The sequence below is a fragment of the Telopea speciosissima genome, chromosome 3 (genome assembly GCF_018873765.1).
Source record: "Telopea speciosissima isolate NSW1024214 ecotype Mountain lineage chromosome 3, Tspe_v1, whole genome shotgun sequence".
In the NCBI taxonomy this organism is placed as follows: domain Eukaryota; kingdom Viridiplantae; phylum Streptophyta; class Magnoliopsida; order Proteales; family Proteaceae; genus Telopea; species Telopea speciosissima.
The window spans coordinates 56,885,487-56,912,236 of record NC_057918.1 but is presented as its reverse complement, the minus strand read 5'-3'; the positions used below and the strand labels follow the sequence as shown (position 1 = coordinate 56,912,236).

At 38.9% G+C, this 26,750-nt stretch overlaps 1 protein-coding gene across 1 annotated transcript; it reads right to left on the bottom strand.

The window, feature by feature from the left end:
- Positions 1 to 21,442: 21,442 nt before the first annotated feature.
- Positions 21,443 to 22,585, bottom strand: LOC122655327 (transcription initiation factor TFIID subunit 11-like). The gene has a single exon (XM_043849532.1). The coding sequence runs from the start codon at positions 22,583 to 22,585 to the stop codon at positions 21,443 to 21,445; it is 1,143 nt and encodes a 380-aa protein (XP_043705467.1).
- Positions 22,586 to 26,750: the final 4,165 nt, after the last annotated feature.

Genomic DNA, 26,750 nt, shown 5'->3' with positions numbered 1-26,750 from the left:
AGTATACTATAGGTGAGAGATGGTTTGCGTGTCCAATCCAAAGTCAACACTCCAAAGCAACATCAACTTAGCCTGAGCAAACTGAAGCCTGTGGACCGAGCACCATCATTCGTAGGTCAGCGGATGAGGCAGGCAAAAAGCTTGAACAAATAGAGTGGACGATGCCCTGAGTCTGAGCGAATGATGCATCGTCCGCTCAGACCAAAATTGCTGAATTTTGGCTTGAGCTTGAATCCATCTTTGGCCAAAGGCCATAGGTCCTGTAGGGGTCTATGGGGGGTGTTCTTAGCCTCCAAGGAAGCTATTAACCATGGGGTTTAATCCAAATAGGATCTTCTAGGAGTGATTTGGGTCCTAACATCAAGGTTTCTCCAATCTTGGAGGTTCTACAATGGGGTTTCATGGTGGTTTGGCCATGGGATTGGGAATCCATCAATTGGGGCCACTAATTAACATCAATAATACTAAATAGAAGGTTTAAGTACATTAGAACAAGAATCCCTATGATTTGGATAAATATTGGATAGGTTCCATCATCAAGAATCCTCACATTGGAGGTTCTTCAAGAGGGTTTCATGGTAACTTAGCCATGGGGCTGTGGATGGGTGATTATAGGTCAATAGTTGATGCCTTTAACATTAAATAGAAGGGATAAAACACTTAGAGAAAGAAGCCCCATGGTTTGGGATCTTATTAAGCAATCTCCATGAGAAATTTGGTAAGAATCAATGGAATCAAAGGGAGGAAGTGGCTGCTTACAATGGAGATCGATGGAAGTGACTGTAGGAGGGGTTCTTGAGATTGGAGTGGCTCAATCTTCTTCTCCTCCACGAGCTCCTTGGCTGAGATGAGCTCCTAAGGTGTTGGAATGAGAGTGGAACTCAAGGTTGGCTCAGAAATGAAGATGGGATAGCAAAGGAGTCACTCCACCATCTTCTTCTTCCTCCTTCTTCCTTCTATTTCAGTCTCCCATGTTTTCTCTCCTCTCTTAGGTGTTAGAATAAGAGGAATGAGGAGAGGGATAGGATTTTGATATTGTTTAGCTAAGGATCTAAGGGCTTTTTTGGTTGGGAGTAGGTTTAAGGCCCAAAAAGGTATTTAACACCCATTAGAGTCCAACTAGGTATTAGGTTAGTGGTCTTAGGGTTTGGTTAGGTCATTTGGTCATAAATGGTCTAAAATGACCAAGGTTTGAGCCTTGGGCTTGGTCATGATGAAACCAATCATAAAAGTCCTATTTTTGGGCAGTTTTGGCTTGTGCGGATGATGTAGGCAGAAGGTTGTGAATTCACCTAGAGGGGGGGTGAATAGGTGAAACTAGTAGGTAATAAAATCTTATGTGGAATTATAAGTTATTAATACAAATTAAAATAATTGCATAAATAACACAAAGATTTTATAGTGATTCGGCCAAATCTTGCCTACATCCACTCCTCTCTAACTTAGAGAGAATTCCACTAATTAAAACAATCTTGATAGAGAGTAAAAGAACTCTAACACAACTCTTGATTCCGAGTAAGAGGACTCAAACAATTCTTGATTCCAAGCAAAAGGACTCATACAACTCTTGATTCCGAGCAAGAGGACTCAACCAATCTTGATTCCAAGTAAGAGGACTTAACCAATCATAAATAACTACTAAGTAAAAGTGTTGTCTGAACCTTAGTAGAAGTGTGTGCTACCTTCCAACTTTGAAGCTTGAAGCTTGATGTGGTGGAGGAGCTTGAGTGTGTGAGCTTGTGATCAATGAATGCTTATGATCAATGTATGCTCACTTGAGACTATGGCACTTAGAAAGATAGAGCTTATGATGTTGTCTCTTAGTAATGGTGATAGGCTTCTTTTGAGCTTGAGCAACGTGTCTATGTATAGACTTGAGAGCTCAAATCAATAGTGAGCTGTTTTTGAATTCGGATTCAAAAATAGCACCAATTCAGTATACTAATCTTCAATTCGGTTTGCCGAATTGCCAAAATCACTTAGGAATCTAGTCATTGGTCCAACAGTCAGATTCTCTGATTCGGTATGCTGGATCATAATCCGGAATGAGTTTATGATCCGGTATGCCGGATCCAATATGGAGCAAGCCGTTTGTTCTCGGAAAAATCATGTCTGAAGTTGTATATAGAACCGGTATACCGTTTCTGGATCCGGTATGCCGAATCAACATTTTTGCTGAAAAAGTTTAAGTCCTTTGTTGGACTGACTTAGGGCAATTCCACTGGTCTTGGCCATATGGAATGGGTTCAAATAAACCTCCTAAGGTCATTCTATATGTATGCATGCGTGCGTATGTGCATTACATCAATTTGTGACCTAAAAATAAATTAATAAATTAATACAAATTTAAGTCTTCAATACACTTCAAGTCTTGAGCTCGATTGCTTCGCTTGAGTATTTGTCTTTATGATGTGTTCTTCTTACTTCATGATTCTTTGATGTCTTGAAAGCTTGGACTATGGCTTCAATTGCTTTGATCATCAATCTCTTAAACTGAGTGCTCCCCCTCACTTGGTGCCATGCTCTTGTATAGGGATTCTATGCATCTCAAACAAGAGTTAGTATAATTTAGTTTATTTGATATCATCAAAACTTTGATATCATCACAATGGATGATGGAGTTTGTGTGTGAGGACTTTCCCTCAACAATCTCCCCTTTTTTTATGATGACAAATACTAACCAATAATAATGCAATTTGTAAAAATAACAGTTTTAATACATGTATGCTTGCATAATTTCATAACATCAATTGCATAAAAAAAGAACTACATATCCATCTTCTCTCCCCCTTGGGCATTATCAAAAAGCGGGGTGATGCAAGCAAAAACTTTATGGATTATAAGCATCGGGATGAAATTGGTCTTGAGAAGGTATCCCGGGAAATGGAGGAATGGAAGGAAAACCTTAAGCAGTGAAACAGAATACCGGTTCCAAATCCGGTATACCGAAAAGGGTATTTCAGTAAAAAATTTAGATTTTTAGGCAGAATTAATAAATATATTTATTCAAAAGGGTTACAAATGCCCAATTCTCTTCTTAACATGCTAAATTTTTCTTCACTTAGGGGTTTAGTGAAAATATCGACAAGTTGCTTCTTGGTCTCGATAAAATCAAGTCGAATTTCACCTCTTTAAGTTGTATCACGTAAAAAGTGATGACGAATATCAATATGTTTTGCTCGAGAGTGTAAAATAGGATTTTTGCTGATTGATAGCACTTGTGTTATCACATTGGATTAAGGAAGTGTCAAACTTTATTCCATAATCTTGGAGAGTTTGCCTTATCCATAACAAGTGTACTCAACACCGTCCGACTGCCATGTATTTGGCCTCGGTGGTTGACAAAGCAACAGAGTTCTGTTTCTTGCTAAACCCAGAGACTAAACACAATTCTAGGAACTAACAAGTCCCACTTGTACTCTTTCGATCAACATGGCACCCGACAAAGTCAGCGTCAAAGAAGCTAATTAAGTCAAAGTCTTGGTTCATTGGATACCAAAGGCCAATGCTTGGAGTCTCTTTCCAGTACTTGAAGATTCTCTTTACAACACTTAAATGGGATTGCATAGGTTTGGCTTGAAACCTAGCACAAGCACAGACACTAAACATTATGTCCAGTCTACTAGCTGATAAGTATAGTAAACTTCCTATTATACCTCTATATTTTGTAGGGTCAATAGGTGTGCCATCTTCATCTTCGGACATTTTAATCGATGAACTCATAGGAGTACTAGAAGATTTTTGTCCAACAATGTCAAACTTTTTCAAAAGTTCTTTAAGATACTTAGTTTGATTAATGAAGATCCCATTAGGGGTTTTCTAATTTGAAGTCCTAGAAAGAAGTTCAATTCTCCCATTAAACTCATTTCAAATTCATTTCTCATAGTTTGACTAAATTCATGACAAAGTACTTCATTTGTAGAATAAAAAATTATGTCATCTACATAAATTTGAACAATAATTAAATCATTTTTTTAATTTTTAACAAATAAAGTTGTGTCAATCTTCCCCATCAAAAATCCATTTTCAAGAAGAAATTTACTCAATTTTTCATACTAAGCTCTTAGAGCTTGTTTCAAGCCGTACAAAGCCTTCTTGAGTTTATAGACATGGTTTGGATAATTGGTATCTTCAATCCCTGGAGGTTGAATGACATGCACTTCTTCATTTATAAAATCATTTAAAAATGCACTTTTAACATCCATTTGATGCAGTTTAAAGTTCTTATAACATGCAAATGCAAGTAACATTCTAATGGATTCAAGTCTAGCTACAGGGGCATAACTTTCATCAAAATCAATACCTTCTTGTTGGTTATAGCCTTGAACAACCAATCTAGCCTTATTTCTTGTTATATTTTCATCTTCATCTGTTTTGTTTCTAAACACCCAATTTGTTCTAATTATTTTGGTGTTCATAGGTTTTGGTACTAGTTCCCAAACTTGATTTCTTTCAAATTGATTGAGCTCTTCTTGCATAGCAATTATCCAATTACTATCCAATAAAACTTCTTTTACATTTTTAGGCTCAATGGTAGAGATAAATGCTACATTTGAACAAACATTTTTGAATTTTACTTCTTGTTTGTATATCTTTGTCTAAATCTCCAATAACAAGGTCAAGAGGGTGATCTTTGATGTATCTAATTTCCTTTGGAAGTTGATGTTCATGATAATTAGGATCTTCTAGAGAGATGTTTTCTACTCTTTTCCTTATTTCAAGTACTTCATCTTCATCTTCCTCTTCCTCTTCTAAGTCTTTATATTTTTCTTTAGCCATTGATTCATCAAATTTAATATTCATAGACTCTTCCACAACAAGATTTCTCTTATTGAATACTCTATAAGCTTGACTATTTGTGGAATAGTCTAGGAATATGCCATCATCGGCCTTTTCTTCAAATTTTTCCATATTATCTTTTGTGTTTAAGATAAAACAAGCATAGCTAAAAACTTTAAAATAGTCTACTTTGGGAAGTCTATCATGAAATAGTTTATAGGAAGTTTTCAAAAGAATAGGTCTTATTAAGACTTGGTTCAAAACATAACATGTCGTGTGAACGGCTGCTTCCCAAAAATACTTTGGCAAAGAATACTTATTGATCATTGTCCTTGCGGTTTCTTGGATTATTCTATTTTTTCTTTCAACCACACCATTGGATTGTAGTGTTCTAAGAGCCGAGAAATTATGAGTTATACCTTGTTCACTACAATAGTCTCCAAATTCATTTATATTGTCAAATTTGCCACCATGGTCACTTTTAATTATGGTGATTAAATATCCCTTTTGATTTTGTATTCTGTTACAAAGAGATACAAATTCCTGAAAGGCATTAGTCTTATGTTTGATAAATAATGATCAAGTAAATCTTGAGTAGTCATCTACTACAACAAAAATATATTTCTTTCTTCCTAAACTTGTGGTGAAAATGGATCCGAATAAGTCAAGATGGAGTAATTCCAATGGCCTAGAAGTAACAACTAAGTTTGTGGCCTTGTGAGAGACTTTTGTCAGTTTACTTCTTTGACATGCACTACAAATATGTTGCTCATCAAAGTTCAACTTAGAAAGATTTTTCACCAAATTCTTTGAAGAAAGGGATTTAATTAACTTAGAGTTTATATGTCCTAATTTCCTATACCATAAAATAGCATCATCAAATTTAGATATAAGATAAGCATTATGAGAATCTAAGTTAAATATGCAAGTATATACGTTATTTTTCCTACATCCTTTAAGAATCACATGGTTAACATGGTCTTTAACCACACATTGTGTAGCATTGAAGGTTACATGATATCCTATGTTGCATAATTGACTCACACTAAGTAGATTATACTTTAAGTTGTCAACTAAGCTACCATTCGAAATGATTGTACCTCCAAATTCGATAGAACCATTTCCTATGATTCTTCCCTTGTCATTATCTCCAAAGGATACCCATCCACCTTTTTGCTTCTTGAGCTCGGAGAAAAGCTTTGGGTTGGATGTCATGTGCTTGGAGCAACCACTATCAATGTACCATTCCATGTTGCTCTTTTGCACCTATAAAACAACAATACTAATAAAATTTTGGCCTCCATTGCATGTTGGGTCCGTCAAAGTTAGTATCATACATTCCTCTTGGTCTCCAAACCATTCAGTTTCCATTTATCCTTTGGTTACCATACCAATTGTTGTATGATTGGGGGTTTCAAGGTCTTTGGTTTTAGGGTACCCTATGAGGTCCTTGCATCCTAGGAAGGTTCCTAGGTGGTCTTTGCACCTTTGGAGGATTTCTCTTATATTGACCATTTCTATTATAAGGTCTTCTAGAGTAATAGAATGCTTGATTAGTATTCTTTGAACCCATATAGTGGTTCTTCCATTGAGTATCATGGCATTCCCAAATTGAATATCCCTTTTTGTTTTCGATCTTTTAATCTTTCCCTTGGGATTGGATTTCTTTACTTGTGAATTTTTTTTTTTGGAATAGCATTCCTCAAGAGAATGTCCTTTCTTTCTACAGAAGTTGCAATACTTATTTTTTTTTGTTCCCTTACTTGCTATTTTTTTTGGACTTGGCTTTTTGGTTTAGTTTGAATCGTTGTTCATATCAAAGCCTAACCCTTCTTTATTGAAAGGTATTTTTGATGAAGTTTCACGTAAAATATCAAGATTCTTTTTGCCATTTGTAAATGACTCTAAGGCTTTAGACAAATTTTCTTTTTCTTCTTCCAAGTCACCTACTTGAGAAGTCAAAGTCATGATTTGGTCCTTAAGAAAATTAATCTCTTTTAAGAGATTTTTCTTGGTGGTTGTCAATTCTATGCTGTTTTGGTAAAGTTTCTCAAAAGCTTCTTCTAATTCTAAGCTATTTTTAGCTTTAGGAGATGAAGGCATAGAAGTTACCTCGACTTGGTTATCCTCATCTTCAACAGCCATGAGTGCTAAGTTGGTTTGCTCTATATCTTGAGATTCTTCATCTTCTTCTTCTTCATCACTTAAGTCAAATGAGTGTTCGGCCTTGTATGCCTTTTTGTATTTCTTCAATCTTGGACAATCTCCCTTAAATTGTCCTGGTTTCCTATACTCAAAGCAAATGATATCTTTTGAAGAAGAGTCAACATTTTCTTTAATGGTATTCTTACCTTTTTAATCTCTTGAAAATCTCCTCTTGTTGAATGAGGTTTTACCCTTGTTCTTTAGGAACCGTGAGAACTTCTTTGAGAGATATGCGATCTCGTCATCGAAAAGCTCTTCTTCATCTTCACTTACTTCGTAGCAAGTTTTGAAGGGCACGATCTTCTTCTTTGGATCTTTTGGTTCCTCTTCTTTGGCATCTTGCTTGAGTTCCATTTCTTGGGTTTGGAGTGTTACAGCTTGGCTTATTTTGACCTAAGCCCTAACCCGAATCTGATTGTAGGTCCGTAACCCAAAGTTTTAACCTTGTATACTTTTTTGGAGTATTGCTTTGATGTTCGAATGGGTAGAAGATAAAGAAGGAATCCCGGTGGTAACACGCCACTTGCCGGCAAAACGACGTATACCTCCCCCTTACAATTTCAAAATTTACAATCTAATGTATAAATCATGGTAAGCGACTCTAATCATGCCTTGGGGTATTTTGGGAATATGAATAATGTTGGAAATGTATTTGTGCACGAGAAACACCGACACTCGGTTGTCTAGGCACAAAGTCAACAAGGATAGCAAACACTGGTTGATGGCACTGGTCAACTACTACATCGACCAGAGATTGCTATCACAGTCGACTTCGGTCTCGGCAGCGCGGGGCCCAGTGTTTTGAGTCGGGGATCTCACCGTCGCGTCTCAATTATCTAGTTAAAATGTTTCCCCAATAATGTGGATACGTGGGGCCCACGTACGTACGTGTCGACTTTAAAATCAATTTTTACAATTTAACCCACTAACCAAACAAACCATTATAATAATCCACTAACCAAATATATACACAAAACCCTAATTGCCATTCACTTCTCTACAAACCTAACCAACTGAAACAAAGAAAGTTGAGAAGGAGAAAAAGAAGAAGAGAAGAAGAAGAAGGGAGGCTGAAGAGAGGACTGATATCTTGATCGATTCATGCTCTAAGGTAAAGATCATCACCTTCATCACCCTCTGATTATCTTAAGTCATTCTCTCATGCCAAACCTTTTCTGAAATCAGAATTCCTTTCTAATTGCTTAGCTTTGTTGATGGAATCAAGTTGAATACATCTCTTGTTCACATCTTCAAGGTAATTCTTATCTTAATTTAAACCCTACCATCTAATTCTGTTCCTAAGCTTTGTATTCATGATTAAAACCATGAATTATCCAATATTATCTATGTCTAAATGTAAACTGGTTTAGGAAATCATAAAATTTGAACTCCAATCCTACATGCATGATCGAAACCTAAACCCTAGTCCTATGTTTGACTAATTGCTATCAAATTCACATACCTACTGTTGGAATTGAAGCACTAGATTCTTGATTCAGCCATATGTGGCGGTTATATCAATTAAAATCAAAGAGTTACACATATGGCTGTACCCACCTTCAAAACCCCCAATTTTCCATGTAAATTGATCATATAATGGTTCCAATTCATGATAATGATCATGTGAACATCATCCCATGATCAATTGGGTGTAATTCAACCAAAACCCCTAATTTCGGCCATGGCATCTTACTGCAAAATCTCTGGTGGAAGTTCTGGTCGATTACTTCATCCACCAGAGGATGCAGTCTCAGTCATGTTACCTACTGCTATCTCAGGATGATGACCTGGTCGACTACTTCATCATCCTGAGTTGTTGTCAAACTTGTGTATGAGTCTTAGACCTTACCCAACCTAACCCTAAAGCAACCCTAGGACCCCACAAGTACGTAGACACCTTCTAACACTTATGTGTGATTAAATAATCATAGGACTTTTCCCTTCGATCGTCGAATCGTACCGACAACCAACTCGAAGAATAATCCGACTTCACAACTGCAATCATAACAAGGTAAGTGGGGGTAGGCTTTGATTTCTTTTAATAACGTTTATTTCATTCTTAGATTTATTTGTTAGGAATCATATGCATATTTGGATTCCTGTTTTGTTTATGTTATTATTGATTTCATTACTTACGACTTATGGTTGTGAACGATATGATGTGGAATGGTTGGCAATATGAATTCTTATGATAGATTAGATACCGTAGTCGGCTTGAAAATGAGAGGTATGGTGTGCCGTAGTATGGGATGCGGGAGCACTGTACACCTCGTATTATACCATTTAGATTGCATATGGCTAAAAATGTCATTCCTTGATGCTACAACCCTTACCAGTAGGGGTTCAAGTGTTGGGTGATCATAGCCCCTTGTTTCGAGGAGTACATACCGGGATGGGGTCCAGGCTATGATTATCGGGGTCTACCCATGGGGAGGTATATAATACCAATGACCGGTGTGGACTCCATACAACAATTGAGGATATATCTCGGGGAGGTGCAGAAGGAACCAAGAATGTTTTCCCGAGTTGTTGGGTAGCACAAACTTAGTGACTTAGGCATTTGTTTGTTAGGTGTAATTATGATTAAAATTGAATTCATGCATATAAGATATTTGCTTTGTGTGTGAATGTGCTTGTGTGTGGTCTATCCTTTACTTGCTGGGCTCGGTGGAGCTCACCCCTGTAGAATTTCCCCTTCTTAGATGAACCTGTAGGTGGATGTTATGGTGTGGGGAGGATAACTTCGAGGCAGAAGATTACAGTAATGGTGTGTATGCTGGTTTGGACGAAGAGGGGTGTGACCCCCTATTATCAAGACGATCAAGGTGTCCCAGGATAATAGGGACTAGTGATGTAGACCGATCTTTCTGTTTCTTTTGTTTTTCCCTTACATTCTTTTGATGGATGAAAATCCATTGTAAATACTAGATAGGTTACTTTCTTCCTTTTTGGAGTACTGTGCATAAATGTAATCTGAATGTAGGGACTAGGATGTGGACAATGCAACTTGAGCTTTATGTAAATATTACAACTTGGGCGCACTTTGACAATGAAACTCTGTTTATATTTTAAACTTTATTTTGCTTGTGACTTGTATTTGCTGCATCTGGATCCTGGAGGTGTTTGAATACTTTGGGTATTCAGGTCAACCATCAGATCCTCCCAGGGGGTGGGTTCGGGGTATGATAGAATGGTATTAGAGCGTGATGTTCTATCTACAGTCACAAGCGATGGAATAATAGAAATGAGGTCTAGAGCCAAGGAATTAAAATTTCAAATAATATAAATAAAATGGGAGTAGAAGAACACCTATGGAGTTCAGCCAGAAATAAAAGCTGATAATATATTATAAATTCAAGAGCATAAACTTCTACATTGTCTTCTTCAAAAAGATAAGCAAGAAAGTACAACTGATGACGGAAAGGAAATAAAATATAAAACATAAGTTGGAAATCACTAGAAGGTCCTAAGCCTAAGTCTACTCCTGAGGCAGGTTCTGTGCTGATGATGGTGGATGTGAATCAACTCCAAAGTGGGTATCCCAGGAATCAAATCTCTACTCTAGAGTGCCCACCCTGCCACTCAAAGAAGATATATCTCCTCGTATGCTCGAAAAACCCTGATCCATCCGAGTAGATATGCTAATGAGCCCCGTACCTAAGCTGTCAAGGCGGGCCATCACATCCTCCCATCCGAAAGCTCCAGCTGATGGTAATGGCCCATGTGATGATGAAGCCCCAGTGTGATCTCTAGTAGTGTCATCATAACTAAGCTCTTCCTCATCCTCTCTTCCAGGCAAGTCATACATCTTCATTCTCTTCCAAGAAACCTTGTTGATTGGCTCTGTCCCTTCTCCACCTATCAAATCCCCAGTAAAGTCAACCCTGAAATGTTGGAAAACTTGAGATAAAAGTCTTCCATATGGTAAGTTACCATCCTCTGGGTTCTTCGCATGATACAACATTGTCTTCAAGATGAAGTATGCCAGACAGATCTGTGGACCACCTCTACCCGCCATGTACAAACAATAGGTTACATAAGCTCTCACTATGGCAACCCCACTTCTATTTCCACCTTTGGGAGAAATGTTGTATTGGACTATTCGGCTTAAAATTCTAGCCGATGGTTTGTATTCCACTTTTGATTTTGGAGTCTGATCCTTTCTTGTAAGAGCCTTATAAACCTTGTCACGTGTCGCTAGATATATGATATCCGAGGAGTCGAACCTTGGCTTACAATAGAAATTTCCTCCATTTGGGACAACTCCCAAAGTAGCGGATAGTCGATGCACTGATAGGATGATGTCAAACCCATTTACACGACTCTTCAAATGGAAACCCGGATTTGTATCATCATTATAAACAGCCAGGTTACAATAAAAATGTCGGACTAGGTTTGGGTAGCATGGCAAGTCCAGTGTTAGCATGGGTGCCCAAACCAAAGCATTGAACCTCTCATACACTCTAGATTTTTTTGGGTCATTCACATCGACCTGTTTTCCATTCTCCACCTTCTTGTTTTGATAAGCCACCCATTTCCGTGAATTTGGGTAGCTTGAGAACCAAGTCTCATCAAACTCCCCCTCTTTTTCCTCTACTTCATCCTCTTCCTCTGATGTGTCATGGAGGACTTCGTCCCAAGGCTCATCTGGTGATGATGGTGCTGCCTCTTGGCGTGGGCGTTTGCTTGTTGTGGTCTTGACCCTGGTACTCCTAGTTACTCTCGAAGACATAACTACAAAAAAAAAAAAAAAAAATTATTAAACAATAAAATCAGATTAGGGAGTAAAAGACCATGAGTTAATAACAACATATATAAACATGAATGGATATAGAGTTTATAAAAAAAATATAAAATATATATTATAATAATAATAATAATAATAATAATAATAATAAAAATAAATAATTAAGAAAAAGAAGAGTAAGTAGAATTATATATATAAAAAAAAATAGTAAAGGAAGGTTAAGAATTCCCTGTATCAAACAAAAGAAAATGGAGGAATCAAGAACTCTTGCACACAAAAAAAATGTAACCTTGCATACATGGAGAGGACTTGGAGTCAACAACCAAGCAAAGGGTATATCATGACTTCATAACAATGGGAGGAGAAATCACACAAAACAGAATTGAATAAAAAAAAACAGCAAAACAGAGACAAATGAAGTAGAGAATCACATTAGATCAAAATGAAACCTATAAAACCATAACAAAAGGGTTGAGCAACAATGCAAACTCACAAGGAACAAAAAGGGGAGAGAAATTTCGTAATAAACTTGGGAATCTAGGGTATTTGCAAGAAGGGAAATAAAAAGGAACCCTAGGTTTTGCAGAAATTCGAGTTTTGTAAGAAAGCTCACCTATTTGTGATGCCAAGTACAAAGAACTTGAGGAAGAACTTTGGAATGGAGAATGGAATGCTTGACAAAGACCTCTGGTCGCTCCTAGAGCCACCACTCTCCCCAAATCTAAAGTTCGAATGAGAGAAATGGGTTTTGGTTAGGGATTTAAGCCTAATCGCGATTCGCTAGTCGATGTCTTGGTCGATTGCTGCATCGACCAGAGATGGACAGAACTGTGAGAAAATAAAGGGGAATGAGTTTAAATGCTTATGGTTTGAACTTTGGACACCCCACCCATGATTTTAACTCACACACTCACCAAATAAACTACATTATTTATTTAGCCTAAGTACAAAGAGTTATCTTGTTAACTGTGTACTAACGGATCGGGAACTATGTGATTTGAATTCTTGATTAGAACCTACTTTAGTTGACTAACACCCGACTCTCCTATAATAGGAATGGGCATGCCACCCAAGTTGACCATCCACTAACAACATGATCTGGTTTACTAGGTTGAGGAGAAGAATAGCAAACCTCGAAAGTATTAAAGTTAAGGCCAAGGAGGAATTAGAAAAGATAATTGAAAGAGCTGGTGTTTGCTGGGTTGTAGATAGGGGATACTATCTTGCTTTAGCCGAGGAAGTAAGGAGTGACATACTTTATATTGACATAGAAATATACATGGCCAATAAGAGGCTTGAGCGATTGGCTTTTTAATATTATGAGGTACCTGAGCCAACTCAGAAAAAAAAAAGATCTTTAAACTTAACACTGTCATCGAAGCAGCAAAGAAGATATTGAAAGAACAAGAAGAGCTATTCTTGATCTTCCCGAGCGATAAACGAGCAGTGGAAAATAATAATTTCGTGTGGTTGGGAGAAGTACAACCTTGAACTTGAACTCCAACAGCTTGCATTTTAAAATCCACAGGTATCCTATACATATACATGTATATAAACTCCATACTAACTGCTGATGTGATCTCTCTACATGACAGCTTAGTTTATGATTTCCATTTGGATTGGCCCTGAACAATTGTTCTGACACATATTCTAACACATATACCGTGAACTGTAAAAAAAAAAAGGGACAATTATTATATGTTGGTATTCATATTCTCCACTCCTCTCAAAAGGCACTCATGGCTAGAACAAGAGGAAACAGAAACATTCTTCATGGATTCGTAGTTGAGGACAATGGGGCTACTGCCTCCTCTGCCAGTGAATCTGATGTACCTCCAGCACCGACAACCGAGGATCCTCCAATTATTCCTCCTACTAATCCTCAAGTTGTTCCTCCTGCTCCTGCTCCTGCTCCTGCCACTATTTTTGCTTTCGTACCACCTCCTGTTGCCGTAAATGGTGACACGACTACCATCGTGGCACATATATTACGGATCCAGCAACAACAATATGAACTGATGACCAACATGAATAATCAATTCATGGCAGCTATGCAACAACGGGGAGCACCGCAACCCAACTATGTTCTAAATTTTCCTCCTCCTATGCTTCCAAATACTCAGGACAACTCTACTTCGAAAGTGATGGAAAGATTCAAGAAGCTTCAACCATCCTTTTTCTCAAAGATTGGCACGAACCCACTGCAACCTAAGCGATGGATTAGTGCCATGGAAAGAACTTTCGAAGTGTTGGAATGCACAGATATTCAAAAGTGAATCTGTGCCGGATTCCAATTGCAAGACGAGGCCGCAACATGGTGGAAATCAGCAAGACTCAATTTGGAAGAGATTCATCCCAATCCCACTTGGGAACAGTTTAAGGAAGCCTTTTTTGGAAACTTCTTTGGGGAAAGCTTCAGGGATGAGAAGGAAGAGGAATTTGTAGCTCTCATCCAAGGATTAGGATCGGTCTTAGACTACTAGCAACAGTTTGAGGACTTATTCCATTTTGCTCCTGTGCACATGAGAGGTGATGCATGCAAAGCAAAGAAGTTTGAGAAGGGGCTCAAGCCCGAGATTAGTGCCATGTTGGCCATTCTGGATATACAATCTTATGCTCAGATGGTTCAAAAGGCAAAGATTGTGGAAGATAGGTTGAAAAGAAGGCAGTGGCATCACAAGCATTAGGAAAGAGGCCTAACACTTTCCAAAACTATGGTTGGCCCAATAAATCATTTAGAGGGCTTGTGTACAACCCTACGCCCTACAATATCGTAGGCCTGAACTTGGTCAAGCTTCACAAACTGCTCGGCCTACGTTCAGTCAATCCACTCAATATGATCGCTCTACTTTGAGCCAAGCTATGACAGGTGCTCAACTTCCTCGTCCGGCAACCAGTCAGGCAGGCCAGGCATCCTCTCAGCCTGCAAATTCCTCGTATAATCCACGACCCTATGGTCCGATCCGATGTTATGAGTGCAATCAAATCGGACACGTGTCTAGGGACTGTCCTCGCCGAAGGGTAGGTGCGCCTTCACAATTCCAGCCCACTAACGAAACTTTTCTGCCCCAAGGCAATAGAACCCAAGGGAAGGTATATGCCCTGACCAACGAGGAGGCCGAGGAAAACCCCGATGTGATGATAGGTGCACAATCAAAACTTGGCAAATAGAATTCAGTAGTCATTATGAATTGCGAACTTCGATTGCATCATTATCCTCTATTTGAAACCCAAGGTACGTTATCTATAGCATCTTCAACTACATACATATTGTTGGATTCTGGTGTGTCATATTCCTTCGTATCGAAGAATTTTTCTATTAAGATGAGCATACCCCCGAAGAATTTAGCGTACAAATTTATGGTTAGCCCTCATGCTGGATATGTTATGAATCTAAATGAAGTATATGAACCTTATTCATTAGAAAATCTTAGATTCGTATCTAGATTCGGGAAGGGCGGTGAGAGACCGTAGACGCGTAATTAAGTCTCGATAAGGATGTATGCCCACGAATAAAATGGATAGAACATTACAAACTGGATTCAAGTAAGTATGAGGTATATCAAGTAATTGGGAACAAATAACAGATCTAGAGGTTTAAGTTGGCAAAAATAACGGAAACAGGTGTCAGTATAACTAAGTTTTATGCCCAATGGATCACTAAGAGGGGGGGTGAATCAGTGATGTCTTAAATGTTCCCTCATGTGCCGCTCTCATCAACAAATACCTAAAAGCACAAACACAATCCACAAGGCACACAGAGAATTACGTGGTTCACCCGAAGGCTACGTCCACGGTGCAATGCCCACTCGAGCACCGACTCAAAAAGTGGCCTATATGTATAAGAACAATACGGAACAATTCCACTAGCACCCACCAGTGAGGAGCACCCACCCCTTACAAAAATTCAACACAGCACCCACTGTGTTTGGAGTTACAACCCCAAAGACACTAGTCACGCACCCACGTAACAGTGTCTACAGCCAATCAACAATAAATCAAGGTTTACAATGAAAACCCCTAATACATGATGTCTACCCAAGGCCCAAAGTAAGCATACATGTAACAATGTAAAAATCAGAATTTAAATAGACAATGTGGCACCCTTTCTGATTTCTGTCTTCTCACAATCACCACACACACCTTATCAAACAAGGTGCAATAACTCCAGCTTCACCAATCAGAAACAAATAAGTATGGCAGCACCTTGCAGGATATGATAACCAATCCTCCAAGAGACATCAGTCACAGTCAGCAGCAATATATCAAGTCATGGCAGCAACAGTATAGAACAGTGGCAGCAGCAATAATCATATAACCCTCTTTATAATTACTCTCAATAAATCAAAGAGGAACAGCATGAAACCATGGCAGCATATAATCGAACAAACTGAGATTACTTCTCACTGTACCAAAACTTCAGTAAAACAATAGCAGCACCATTGCACCATTCGATCATAACAGTAGCAATTAAAATCAAATCACCAAGGAATGGAATGGCAGTAGCAACAATACCTCTTCTCAACATGCACCTCTTGGATGACGGAAGCAATAATAGAAAATCCAAGGCTGCCTCCTCTGTACTTAGATTCTCAACTCCATATGACCTGAAGCACTCATCACTATCTTCTCAATTATGGGCAGCAACAAGGCGCACTTGCTTTCAGAACAGTAACAAGGGCAGCTCCTTCCTTCTATGAAATATGGTCAAGTAATTCCTCTTTAACTTCTGCAAACAGCACCTCCTTTCTTTCAAATCTGGACAGTAGCAGTAGCTTGCAGATCATCAATATATTCTATAACACAGTAGCAGCATCTCTCAATCAAGCTTCTCTTTTGAAAACTAGTTTGATGCTTTCTAACAGAATCATGACAGCAACCACCATAATTCTCAGATCTTCTTTCAATTCTGCCACTTCACATACTCCCAAACGGCTGCTCTATTTCTCACTCTTTTCCTTCACAATTCTCATGCACACAAAAAGATTTTTTTTTTTGTACAGCAGCCCCTCTTTTTTATATAAACATAGATAGGCAACACAGCTTCTGCGAGAGGAAAAAAAAGAAACTTAAGAGTTTCCATTCTATGTGCAAACTTGGGCTACAAGGTTATTCAAATTAAGAAATCTTGATTTAAAAGAATAAAATCCTTTCTCTAACTGTATCGGATCTGTATTAGAGAATAAGAAGAGTCCAAAAATATATTATATTCAATCCATGAGGGAGAGTTTCTAATTTCGTGGAACTTCTTGCCCATCATGCCAGCTGTCCAACTTTCCATAGAAAAATTCTAAAGACTGCCCGAGACTCCTCCTAGAATAGCATATACAGTCCCTGTTTAACATGTCTGTTGCCTTCTCCTTTTTTTATTATTTTTTAAACCAACTCAATAGCTATGTAATCTGCTATCTACGCATAAGATGTATCTCCACCACTTGTTGAACTTATGTGCATGACGAATCCTTGAAGGGCATGTGGCAGCTTCCTTTTTTTATTTAATGATAATGCACTGTTGTTGTCCATCACCTTATACATTACATCAGGGCACCATACAGCAGTAGCTATGTTTATATTCAACTAATGTGCATGTGCTGCTGACATCACCATTCCACTTGAGCTATCATCAATCCAAAAAAATAGAATTGGTTTGGTTCAACTGAGCCACTTACAAATTGAACCAATACACTTGGTCCTCAATTTAACCAGTCCATTTAATCTACCAATTAAATGACACTTGGCAACACTTGGCAATGTTGACACCAATTACAATACATGTGTTGCAAATATGTTGCTCAACACATAGATAACAAACTCCCCCTTTGGAATTAGTGGCAACACATACAACTTCAAACATCACACATTGCCAAAACTCCCCCTAGCTGAGATAACTTGAAGTTGCCTATCTCCCCCTTTGTCAACGATTTCAAAGAGAAGATTCATACCTTGGGAAATAGCTTCGTTGGGCTCCACCTTCACCAACTGAAGTGGAGGAGCAAAAACATCAAGCAATAAGCTCGAGCTCCCCCTTTCCCATGCGCCTAAGCGCCTCAATGCCGGGGAAGGATAACCACACCCAATTTTTGACAAAGATACTCGAAGGCATCCTTGGGTAATGGTTTGGTGAATATATCGGCAACTTGCTCCTTAGTAGGAACAAAATCTAACTGAACATCACCATCAGTAACCTTCTCTCGTAGGAAATGATAACAAATGGAAATATGTTTCGTACGAGAATGCATGATAGGATTTTTTGAGATACTTATGGCACTTGTATTATCACAAAATATTGAAATGGGTCGTACCTGCTCAACACATAGATCCTTCAACATCTGTAGTATCCACAAGATCTGCGTACAACATGATGTCGCCGCTGTGTACTCTGCCTCTGCTATTGATAGAGATACCAAGTCTTGCTTCTTACTATGCCATGCAACTAGATTGTTGCCTAAGTAGAAAGCTCCACCACTAGTACTCTTACGATCATCTACACTGCCTGCCCAATTTGCATCTGAGTATGCAGTAAGTGTGAAGTCACTCCCCTTGAGAAACCATAAACCATGCTCCATGGTCCCTCTAAGATATCAAAATATCCGTTTAACTGCTGCAACATGTGACTCCTTTGGATTGGCTTGATAGCGTGCAACCATGCATACAGCTTGCAAGATATCTAGTCGTGATGCAATCAGGTACAATAAACTCCTAATCATAGATCTATACATTGTCTGATCAACTGGAGGTGACTCATCATCCTTGGTCAACTTGCATCCTGTCACCATAGGTGTGCTCACCGGCTTACAATCTTCCATCATAAATTTCTTGAGTGTCTCTTTCACGTACTTGATTTGAGAAATGAATATGCCATCTTTCATCTGACGAATCTGTAAACCAAGAAAATAAGATAACTCACCGATCATGAACATCTCAAACTCTGTTTTCATTCTTTCTGCAAAGTCCTTGCACAACTCCTCCATGTGGCCTCCAAAAATGATGTCCTCAACGTAGACTACCATAACTATCTGACTATTGTTCTCGGACTTGATGTAGAGATTACTATCCACGAACCCTTTCTTGAATCCCAACTGACATAGATAGGTATCCAAGTGTGAATACCATGCTCTCAGTGCTTGTTTTAGTCCATATAGTGCTTTCTTCAATCTACACACCATGGTAGGATCTTCACTCAATTGGAATCCATCTGGTTGCTCGATATAGACTTCCTCCTTGAGCATCCCATTCAAGAATGCTGACTTGACGTCCATCTGATATACTCTAAAACCTCGATGCACTGCCAAAGCTAGGAACAATCTGATAGCCTCCATTCTTGCAACAGGAGCAAACGTTTCTTCAAAATCAATGCCTTCTACCTATGCATAGCCCTTGCATACCAATCTTGCCTTGTTTCTCACTACTTGGCCATCTTCATTTAGCTTGTTTCTGAAGACCCACTTTGTACCAATAATATTCTTATTAATTAGTCTTGGTACTAAAGTCTAAGTCTTGTTCTTCTCTATCTGATCAAGCTCCTCTTCCATTGCTTTCACCCAACTTGTATCTTGTATTGCCTCTGCCACTGATTTGGGCTCTACAAGAGACAACATAGAGTAGGTGTTAGCAGTCTTCATCTGCCTAGTTTGAACACCAACACTTGGGTCACCAATGATTTGCTGCCTTGGATGAATCTTATGCCATTTATTGGGAATAACTGTAGTGTCTTCTATCTGTTCTTCTGAGTCTTCATCTGTTGGTTCAACTGACTTAGGTGTATTATCCTCCTTGATTTCACTATCTTCATGGTCATCAGTGAAATCCTCGAACATTGGTAGCTCTCTGGTGGGGTCTTTGGATGCAGCCCTCTTCTCATCAATAGTGACATCAACACTTTCAACAAGCTTCTTCAGTCTTTTATTACAGCACCTATATGCCTTGCTTTGACTGGAGTAACCTAAGAAAATGCCTTCATCAGCTCGATCTTCAAATTTCCCCAAATTTTGATCTAGCCTCTTTATGTAGCATCGACTACCAAACACTCTTAAGTGCTTAACAATCGCTTTCCTCTCAAACCATAGCTCATAGGGTGTTTTGCTCTCATGGGGTCTGAGCATGCATCTGTTCTGTATGTAAACAGCAGTGTGGACTGCTTCCTTCCAAAATGTGGCAGAAACATTGCTCTCATTCATCATTGTGCGAGCCATCTCCTGTACTGTTCTGTTTTTTCTTTTGACTACCCCATTCTGCTTAGGTGTCTTGGATGTTGAAAATTGTCTTCTGATGCCATGCTCGTTGCAGTAGTCTGTGAACTCATCTAGAGTGCATTCACCACCTTTGTCACATCTCAAGCACTTGATCCTTTTGCCAATCATGTTCTCAGCCTAATTTTTGAAGATCTAGAACTGATGTAGTGCCTTTGACTTGTGTCTCATGAATAGTACCCATGTCATTCTAGAGTAATCATCAATACAAAGCATGAAGTACCTGTCACCGTTCAAGCTTTGTGTCCTCATGGGTCCACACAAGTCAGTGTGTACCAACTGCAGTGGCTTTGTACTGTAGTGTTCCTATACCTTGTGAGTTACTCTGGTCTGCTTGCCTTTCTGACATGAGCTACAAATAGACTCTACAGGTTTGCTAATTTTTGGCATGTCTCTTACTACGTTCTTTGAACTGATCTTGACTAGGTTATTAAAGCTGATATGACCTAGCCTTTTGTGCCATAGCCAGTTTTCATCCTGTTGTCCAAATAAACAAGAACCTTCCATTTCATCGATCAACATGTAAAGGTTTCTGAAAGTTCTTGTACCTGCTGCTACTAGCTTGCCGTTGCTTGATTTCCTGATCTCACATCCATAGGCATTGAAGATGACATCATGCCCTTTATCCTGACTGATACTGAGCAAGTTATGTCTCAACCCTGTCATGTAGAGAACATCATGGGACTTTGCTTTTTTTCCAAAATTGACTGTGCCTTTGCCAACTATTTTTCCTCCATCATTGTTGCCGAACCGGATGGAGCCTCCATCATATTGCTGGTACTTCTCGAACATTGCTTTGTTACCTGTCATATGACTTGAGCAACCACTATCGAGAAGCCAAGGCATTGGCTTGTTCTGAGCTTTGAGAGCTGTCTTTACTACCATAGAACTGTTCTCCACGACATCCTTCTTCTTCACCCAAATAGTTTTCACATTGGTTGTTTTAGGCTGAACAGGATTTTTTCTTTCCTGCATGTGGTTAGTATGCAACATTTTTCTACAATATTTGGCAATATGTCCACACATGTTACATTTATAGCATCTTAACACACCATGCATCAAAGGGAAAAAATTATTCCTAGAGGAGTAGTTTCTAGGGGCACTATTCATCCTACACTCAGAAGTCTATGGCCATAAGTATTGCAATTATAACAATAGCCATAAAAAGGAGTGTACCTGAGTAATGCAGCTGACCATGTAGATGGTGCATACCTCCAAGATTTCTGGTGTGCCAATTTGCTTCCGTTTTGTTTGTGGGGTACTTTCTTCAACTGTATGGATCTTCAATAGTACCTTTGCCTTTCACCATCTGCTTTGATGACTCACCCTCATAACCTAGGCCAAACTTGATGTGTGCAGGTCTTTAATAGCTTAATATCTCATCAAGTTTGTCTGTTTGAGGATTAGTGACAGAAGGAGTGCTCTCAACAGATTTGTCCACTTTGTTTCTAAGCATAACAACCTATTCCTTGAGCTTGTAGTAATCACCAGACTTGAGGGAGAGTTGAGTTTCAAGCTCATCAACAACCTTCTTGAACTCTTCAATCTGAACTTTCATCTCAAGTATTTTCTTCTCAGCTTCCTTGAGTTGCTTTATAGTCTTCTTGTGGCTTTTGCGTTCAGTCTTTAGCTCATCAAGACCTGCAATAAGTTCTCCTTCTAAGTCTACCTCAGCCTCCTCATCATCATTGTCAGAAACAGTGGTGGGGTGCTCATTAGACTTCTCAGTAATATCACTTAGTACCATGAATAGTGACTCATCTGTAGTATCATCATCTGACTCATCTGAAGTGCTACTGTGGTGCTTAGAAATTAGTCCCTTACTCTTTGATTTACCTTTCTTGAGGAATGGTTTTTTCTTTTTGAATTGCTTGGGTTCTTCATCAGCCTCTTTGTCCTTGTGTGGACACTTGGCAGCAAAGTGACCAACACCTCCACAATTGAAGCACTTGAATGGTAATTTACCTCTATACTTGCCTTTGCCTCGCTTAAGTTTTCTGACAAAGTTCGTTTCACCATCATCACTATCAACATCAGTATCATCTTCATCAGACTTGGGCTCAATCTTCTTTTTCTTCTGAACCTTGAATGCAGCTGTCTTGTCAGTAGCTTTAGGCCTATCAATTCGCATCTCGAAAGCTGAAAGGGAACCATGCAGTTCATCCATGCTAAATGTATCAAGATCCTTTGCTTCTTCAATGGCAGACACCTTCGAATCAAACCGGGGTGGCAATGATCTCAACACTTTCTTTACGATCATAGGGTCTTTGATTTCTTCCCCAAGTCCTCTAATGGCGTTGATTGCCTCATTAACCCTCAACATATAAGCCTCGATAGTTTCATCTTCAGCCATCTTTAGGCACTCGAACTGGGCTCTATAAGTTTGTGGCTTTGCTTCTTTGATCTTGGCGTCGCCTTCACAAACACTGTATAGCTTGTCCCAAATTTGTTTGGCAATGGTACAGCCCATGACTTTCACAAGTTCACTGTCAACCAGTCCACTCATCAACGCATTTTGAGCCTTACTGTCATTTTCATTGGCTTTCTTCTGAGCATTCTTTGTCAATGGATGTTCCACAGGTGTGTAACCAGTCTCAACTGACATCCAGACATCATAGCCAAGTGACCTTAGGTAAGTTCGCATCCGAAGCTTCTAGAATGCATAATTTGTTCCATCGAACAGTGGTGCTTTGTTGGATGAATATCCTTCACGATTGGCCATTGGGTACTCAAGATACTTCCCACGCGATCAAGCGATAATAGGGAACCTCTGCTCTGATACCACTTGTTATACCCAATGGATCACTGAGAGGGGGGGTGAATCAATGATGTCTTAAATGTTCCCTCACGTGCCGCTCTCGTCAACACCTGAAAGCACAAACACAATCCATAAGGCACACAGAGAATTACGTGGTTCACCCGAAGGCTACATCCACGGTGCAATGACCACTCGAGCATCGACTCAAAAAGTGGCCTATATGTACAAGCACAATACGGAACAATTCCACTAGCACCCACTAGTGAGGAGCACCCACCCCTTACAAAAATTCAACACAGCACCCACTATGTTTGGAGTTACAACCCCAAAGACACTAGTCACGCACCCACGTAACAATGTTTACAGCCAATCACCAATAAATCAAGGTTTACACTGAAAACCCCTAATACATGATGTCTACCCAAGGCCCAAAGTAAACATACATGTAACAATGTAAAAATCAGAATTTAAATAGACAATGTGGCACCCTTTCTGATTTCTGTCTTCTCACAATCACCACACACACCCTATCAGACAAGGTGTAATAACTCCAGCTTCACCAATCAGAAACAAATAAGTATGGCAGCACCTCACAGGATATGATAACCAATCCTCCAAGAGACATCAGTCACAATCAGCAGCAATATATCAAGTCATGGCAGCAACAGTACAGAACAGTGGCAGCAGCAACAATCATATAACCCTCTTTATAATTACTCTCAATAAATCAAAGGGGAACAGCATGAAACCATGGCAGCATATAATCGAACAAACAGAGATTACTTCTCACAGTACTAAAACTTCAATAAAACAATAGCAGCATCATTGCACCATTCGATCATAATAGTAGCAATTAAAATCAAATCACCAAGGAATGTAATGGCAGTAGCAACAATACCTCTTCTCAACGTGCACCTCTTGGATGACGGAAGCAATAATAGAAAATCCAAGGCTGCCTCCTCTGTACTCAGATTCTCAACTCCATATGACCTAAAGCACTCATCATTATCTTCTCAATTATGGGCAACAACAAGGCACACTTGCTTTCAGAATAGTAACAAGGGCAGCACCTTCCTTCTAAGAAATATGGTCGAGTAATTCCTCTTTAACTTCTGCAAATAGCACCTCCTTTCTTTCAAATCTGGACAGCAACACTAGCTTGCAAATCATCAATATATTCTATAACACAGTAGCAGCATCTCTCGATCAAGCTTCTCTTTTGAAAACCAGTATGATGCCTTCTAACAGAATCATGACAGCAACCACCATAATTCTCAGATCTTCTTTCAGTTCTGCCACTTCACATACTCCCAAACGGCTGCTCTATTTCTCACTCTTTTCCTTCACAATTCTCATGCACACAAAAAGATTTTTTTTTTTGTACAGAAGCCCCTCTTTTTTTATATAAACATAGATAGGCAACAACTTCTGTAAGAGGGAAAAAAAGAAACTTAAGAGTTTCCATTCTATGTGCAAACTTGGGCTGCAAGGTTATTCTAATTAGGAAACCTTGATTTAAAAGAATAAAATCCTTTCTCTAACTGTATCGGATCTGTATTAGAGAATAAGAAGAGTCCAAAAATATATTATATTCAATCCATGAGGGAGAGTTTCTAATTTCGTGGAACTTCTTGCCCATCATGCCAGTTGTCCAACTTTCCATACAAAAATTCTAAAGACTGCCCGAGACTCCTAGAATAGCATGTATAGTCCTTGTTTAACATGTCTACTGCCTTCTCCTTTTTTTATTATTTTTTAAACCAACTCAATTGCTATGTAATCTGCTATCTACGCATAAGATGTATCTCCACCACTTGTTGAACTTATGTGCATGACGAATCCTTGAAGGGCATGTGGCAGCTTCCTTTTTTTATTTAATGATAATGCACTGTTGTTGTCCATCACCTTATACACTACATCAGGGCACCATACGGCAGTAGCTATGTTTATATTCAACTAATGTGCATGTGCTGCTGACATCACCATTCCACTTGAGCTATCATCAATCCAAAAAAACAGAATTGGTTTGGTTCAACTGAGCCAATTAGAAATTGAACCAATAAACTTTGTCCTCAATTGAACCAGTCCATTTAATCTACCAATTAAATGACACTTGGCAACACTTGGCAATGTTGACACCAATTACAATACATGTGTTACGAATATGTTGCTCAACACATAGATAACACTAAGAATAGTCAAGAATAAAAAGGACTGGAACGGAAGAATTTGGACAAAACTTTAATCAACAATAGCTATGAGTGGAGTAATGGGTCACCGAATGTCCCCTCCGTAATTGAGAGTGAACAATAAGGATTCCATCAATATTCCAATTCATTCTAAAGTTGAGTTAGGTATTGAAGAACCTAAAGTGAAAGTCTTCATTAGGAAAGAGCCACATAAGCAAGATAGTATAAACTAATACTATATAACCCAAAGCTATAAAAAGCATAGATTAGTGGGTGAAATACACGGGAGTAGTTTGATTAGTTGATTTCTTGAAATATACGTTTGGGATTCGTTTTCCCTTTAGGCCCTTATATTAAGCAGAGCTTTAGGTCAACCAAACCAAGACGTGATTTAGATCACTTGAGAATTGAACCTTGGCAACTCAATCAAGATGAAGAGTTATGCCGATACGAACGAAAGGACATAGAATTCGTCGTGGATGATCAAGTATTTTCCTTGGGCAACAACAACCAAAGGAGTGACGTGGTTCGGTAAGGAAGAGAAGATGAGTCTGAGAATCATGATCAGTGGCATATCGATTGGTAAAAGTCCATAACGTATTCCACATATCGATGCTGAAGAAGTACCTCACGGACTCGACTCATGACTTGACTCAGGGACCACATGAGCTTGTTGCCGCCATGACTTGTGAAAAGAAACCTGAAGGAATCTTCGAAGGAAAATAGCACGTTCTCCACAACCATATTATCTTATTATGAAGATACTATGGAGCAATCGTCCCGATTAAGGAAAGTCTGGGTGACGAAAAGATGAAAGGTGGTAAAGGTATCCTCATCTATACGGATCCCCAAACACGCCAAATTTCGAGGATAAAATTTCTATAAGGTGGGGAGAATGTTACAGCTTGGCTTATTTTGACCTAAACCCTAACCCGAATCCGATTGTAGGTCCAAAACCCGAAGTTTTAACCTTGTGTACTTTTTTGGAGTATTGAATTGATGTTCGAATGGGTAGAAGATGAAGAAAGAATCTAGGTGGTAACACGCCACTTGCCGGCAAAATGACGTATACCTCCCTCTTATATTTTCAAAATTTATAATCTAATGTATAAATCATGGTAAGCGACTCTAATCATGCCTTGGGGTATTTTGGGAATATGAATAATGCTGGAAATGTATTTGTGCGTGAGAAACACCAATACTCGGGTGTCCCGGTACAAAGTCAACAAGGACAACAAACACTAGTTGATGGCACTGGTCGACTACAACATCGACCAGAGATTGTTGTCATAGCAGATTTTGGTTTCGGCAGCACAGGGCCCAGTGTTTTGAGTCGGGGATCTCGCCGTCGCGTCCCAATTATCTAGTTAGAATGTTTCCCCAATAATGTGGATATGCGGGGCCCACTTATCAGTTCACCTACGTGCGTGTCGGCTTTAAAATCAGTTTTTACAATTTCACCCACTAACCAAACAAACCATTATAATAATCCACTAACCAACTACATAAATAAAACCCTAATTGTTATTCACTTCTCTAAAAACCTAACCGACTGAAACAAAGAAAGCTGAGAAGGAGAAAAAGAAGAAGAGAAGAAGAAGAAGAAGGGAGGCTGAAGAGAGGATTGATATCTTGATCGATTCATGCTCTAAGGTAAAGATCATCACCTTCATCACCCTCTGATTATCTTAAATCATTCTCTCATGTCAAACCTTTTCTAAAATCAGAATTCCTTTCTAATTGCTTAGCTTTGTTGATGGAATCAAGTTGAATCCATCTCTTGTTCACATCTTCAAGGTAATTCTGATCTTAATTTAAACCCT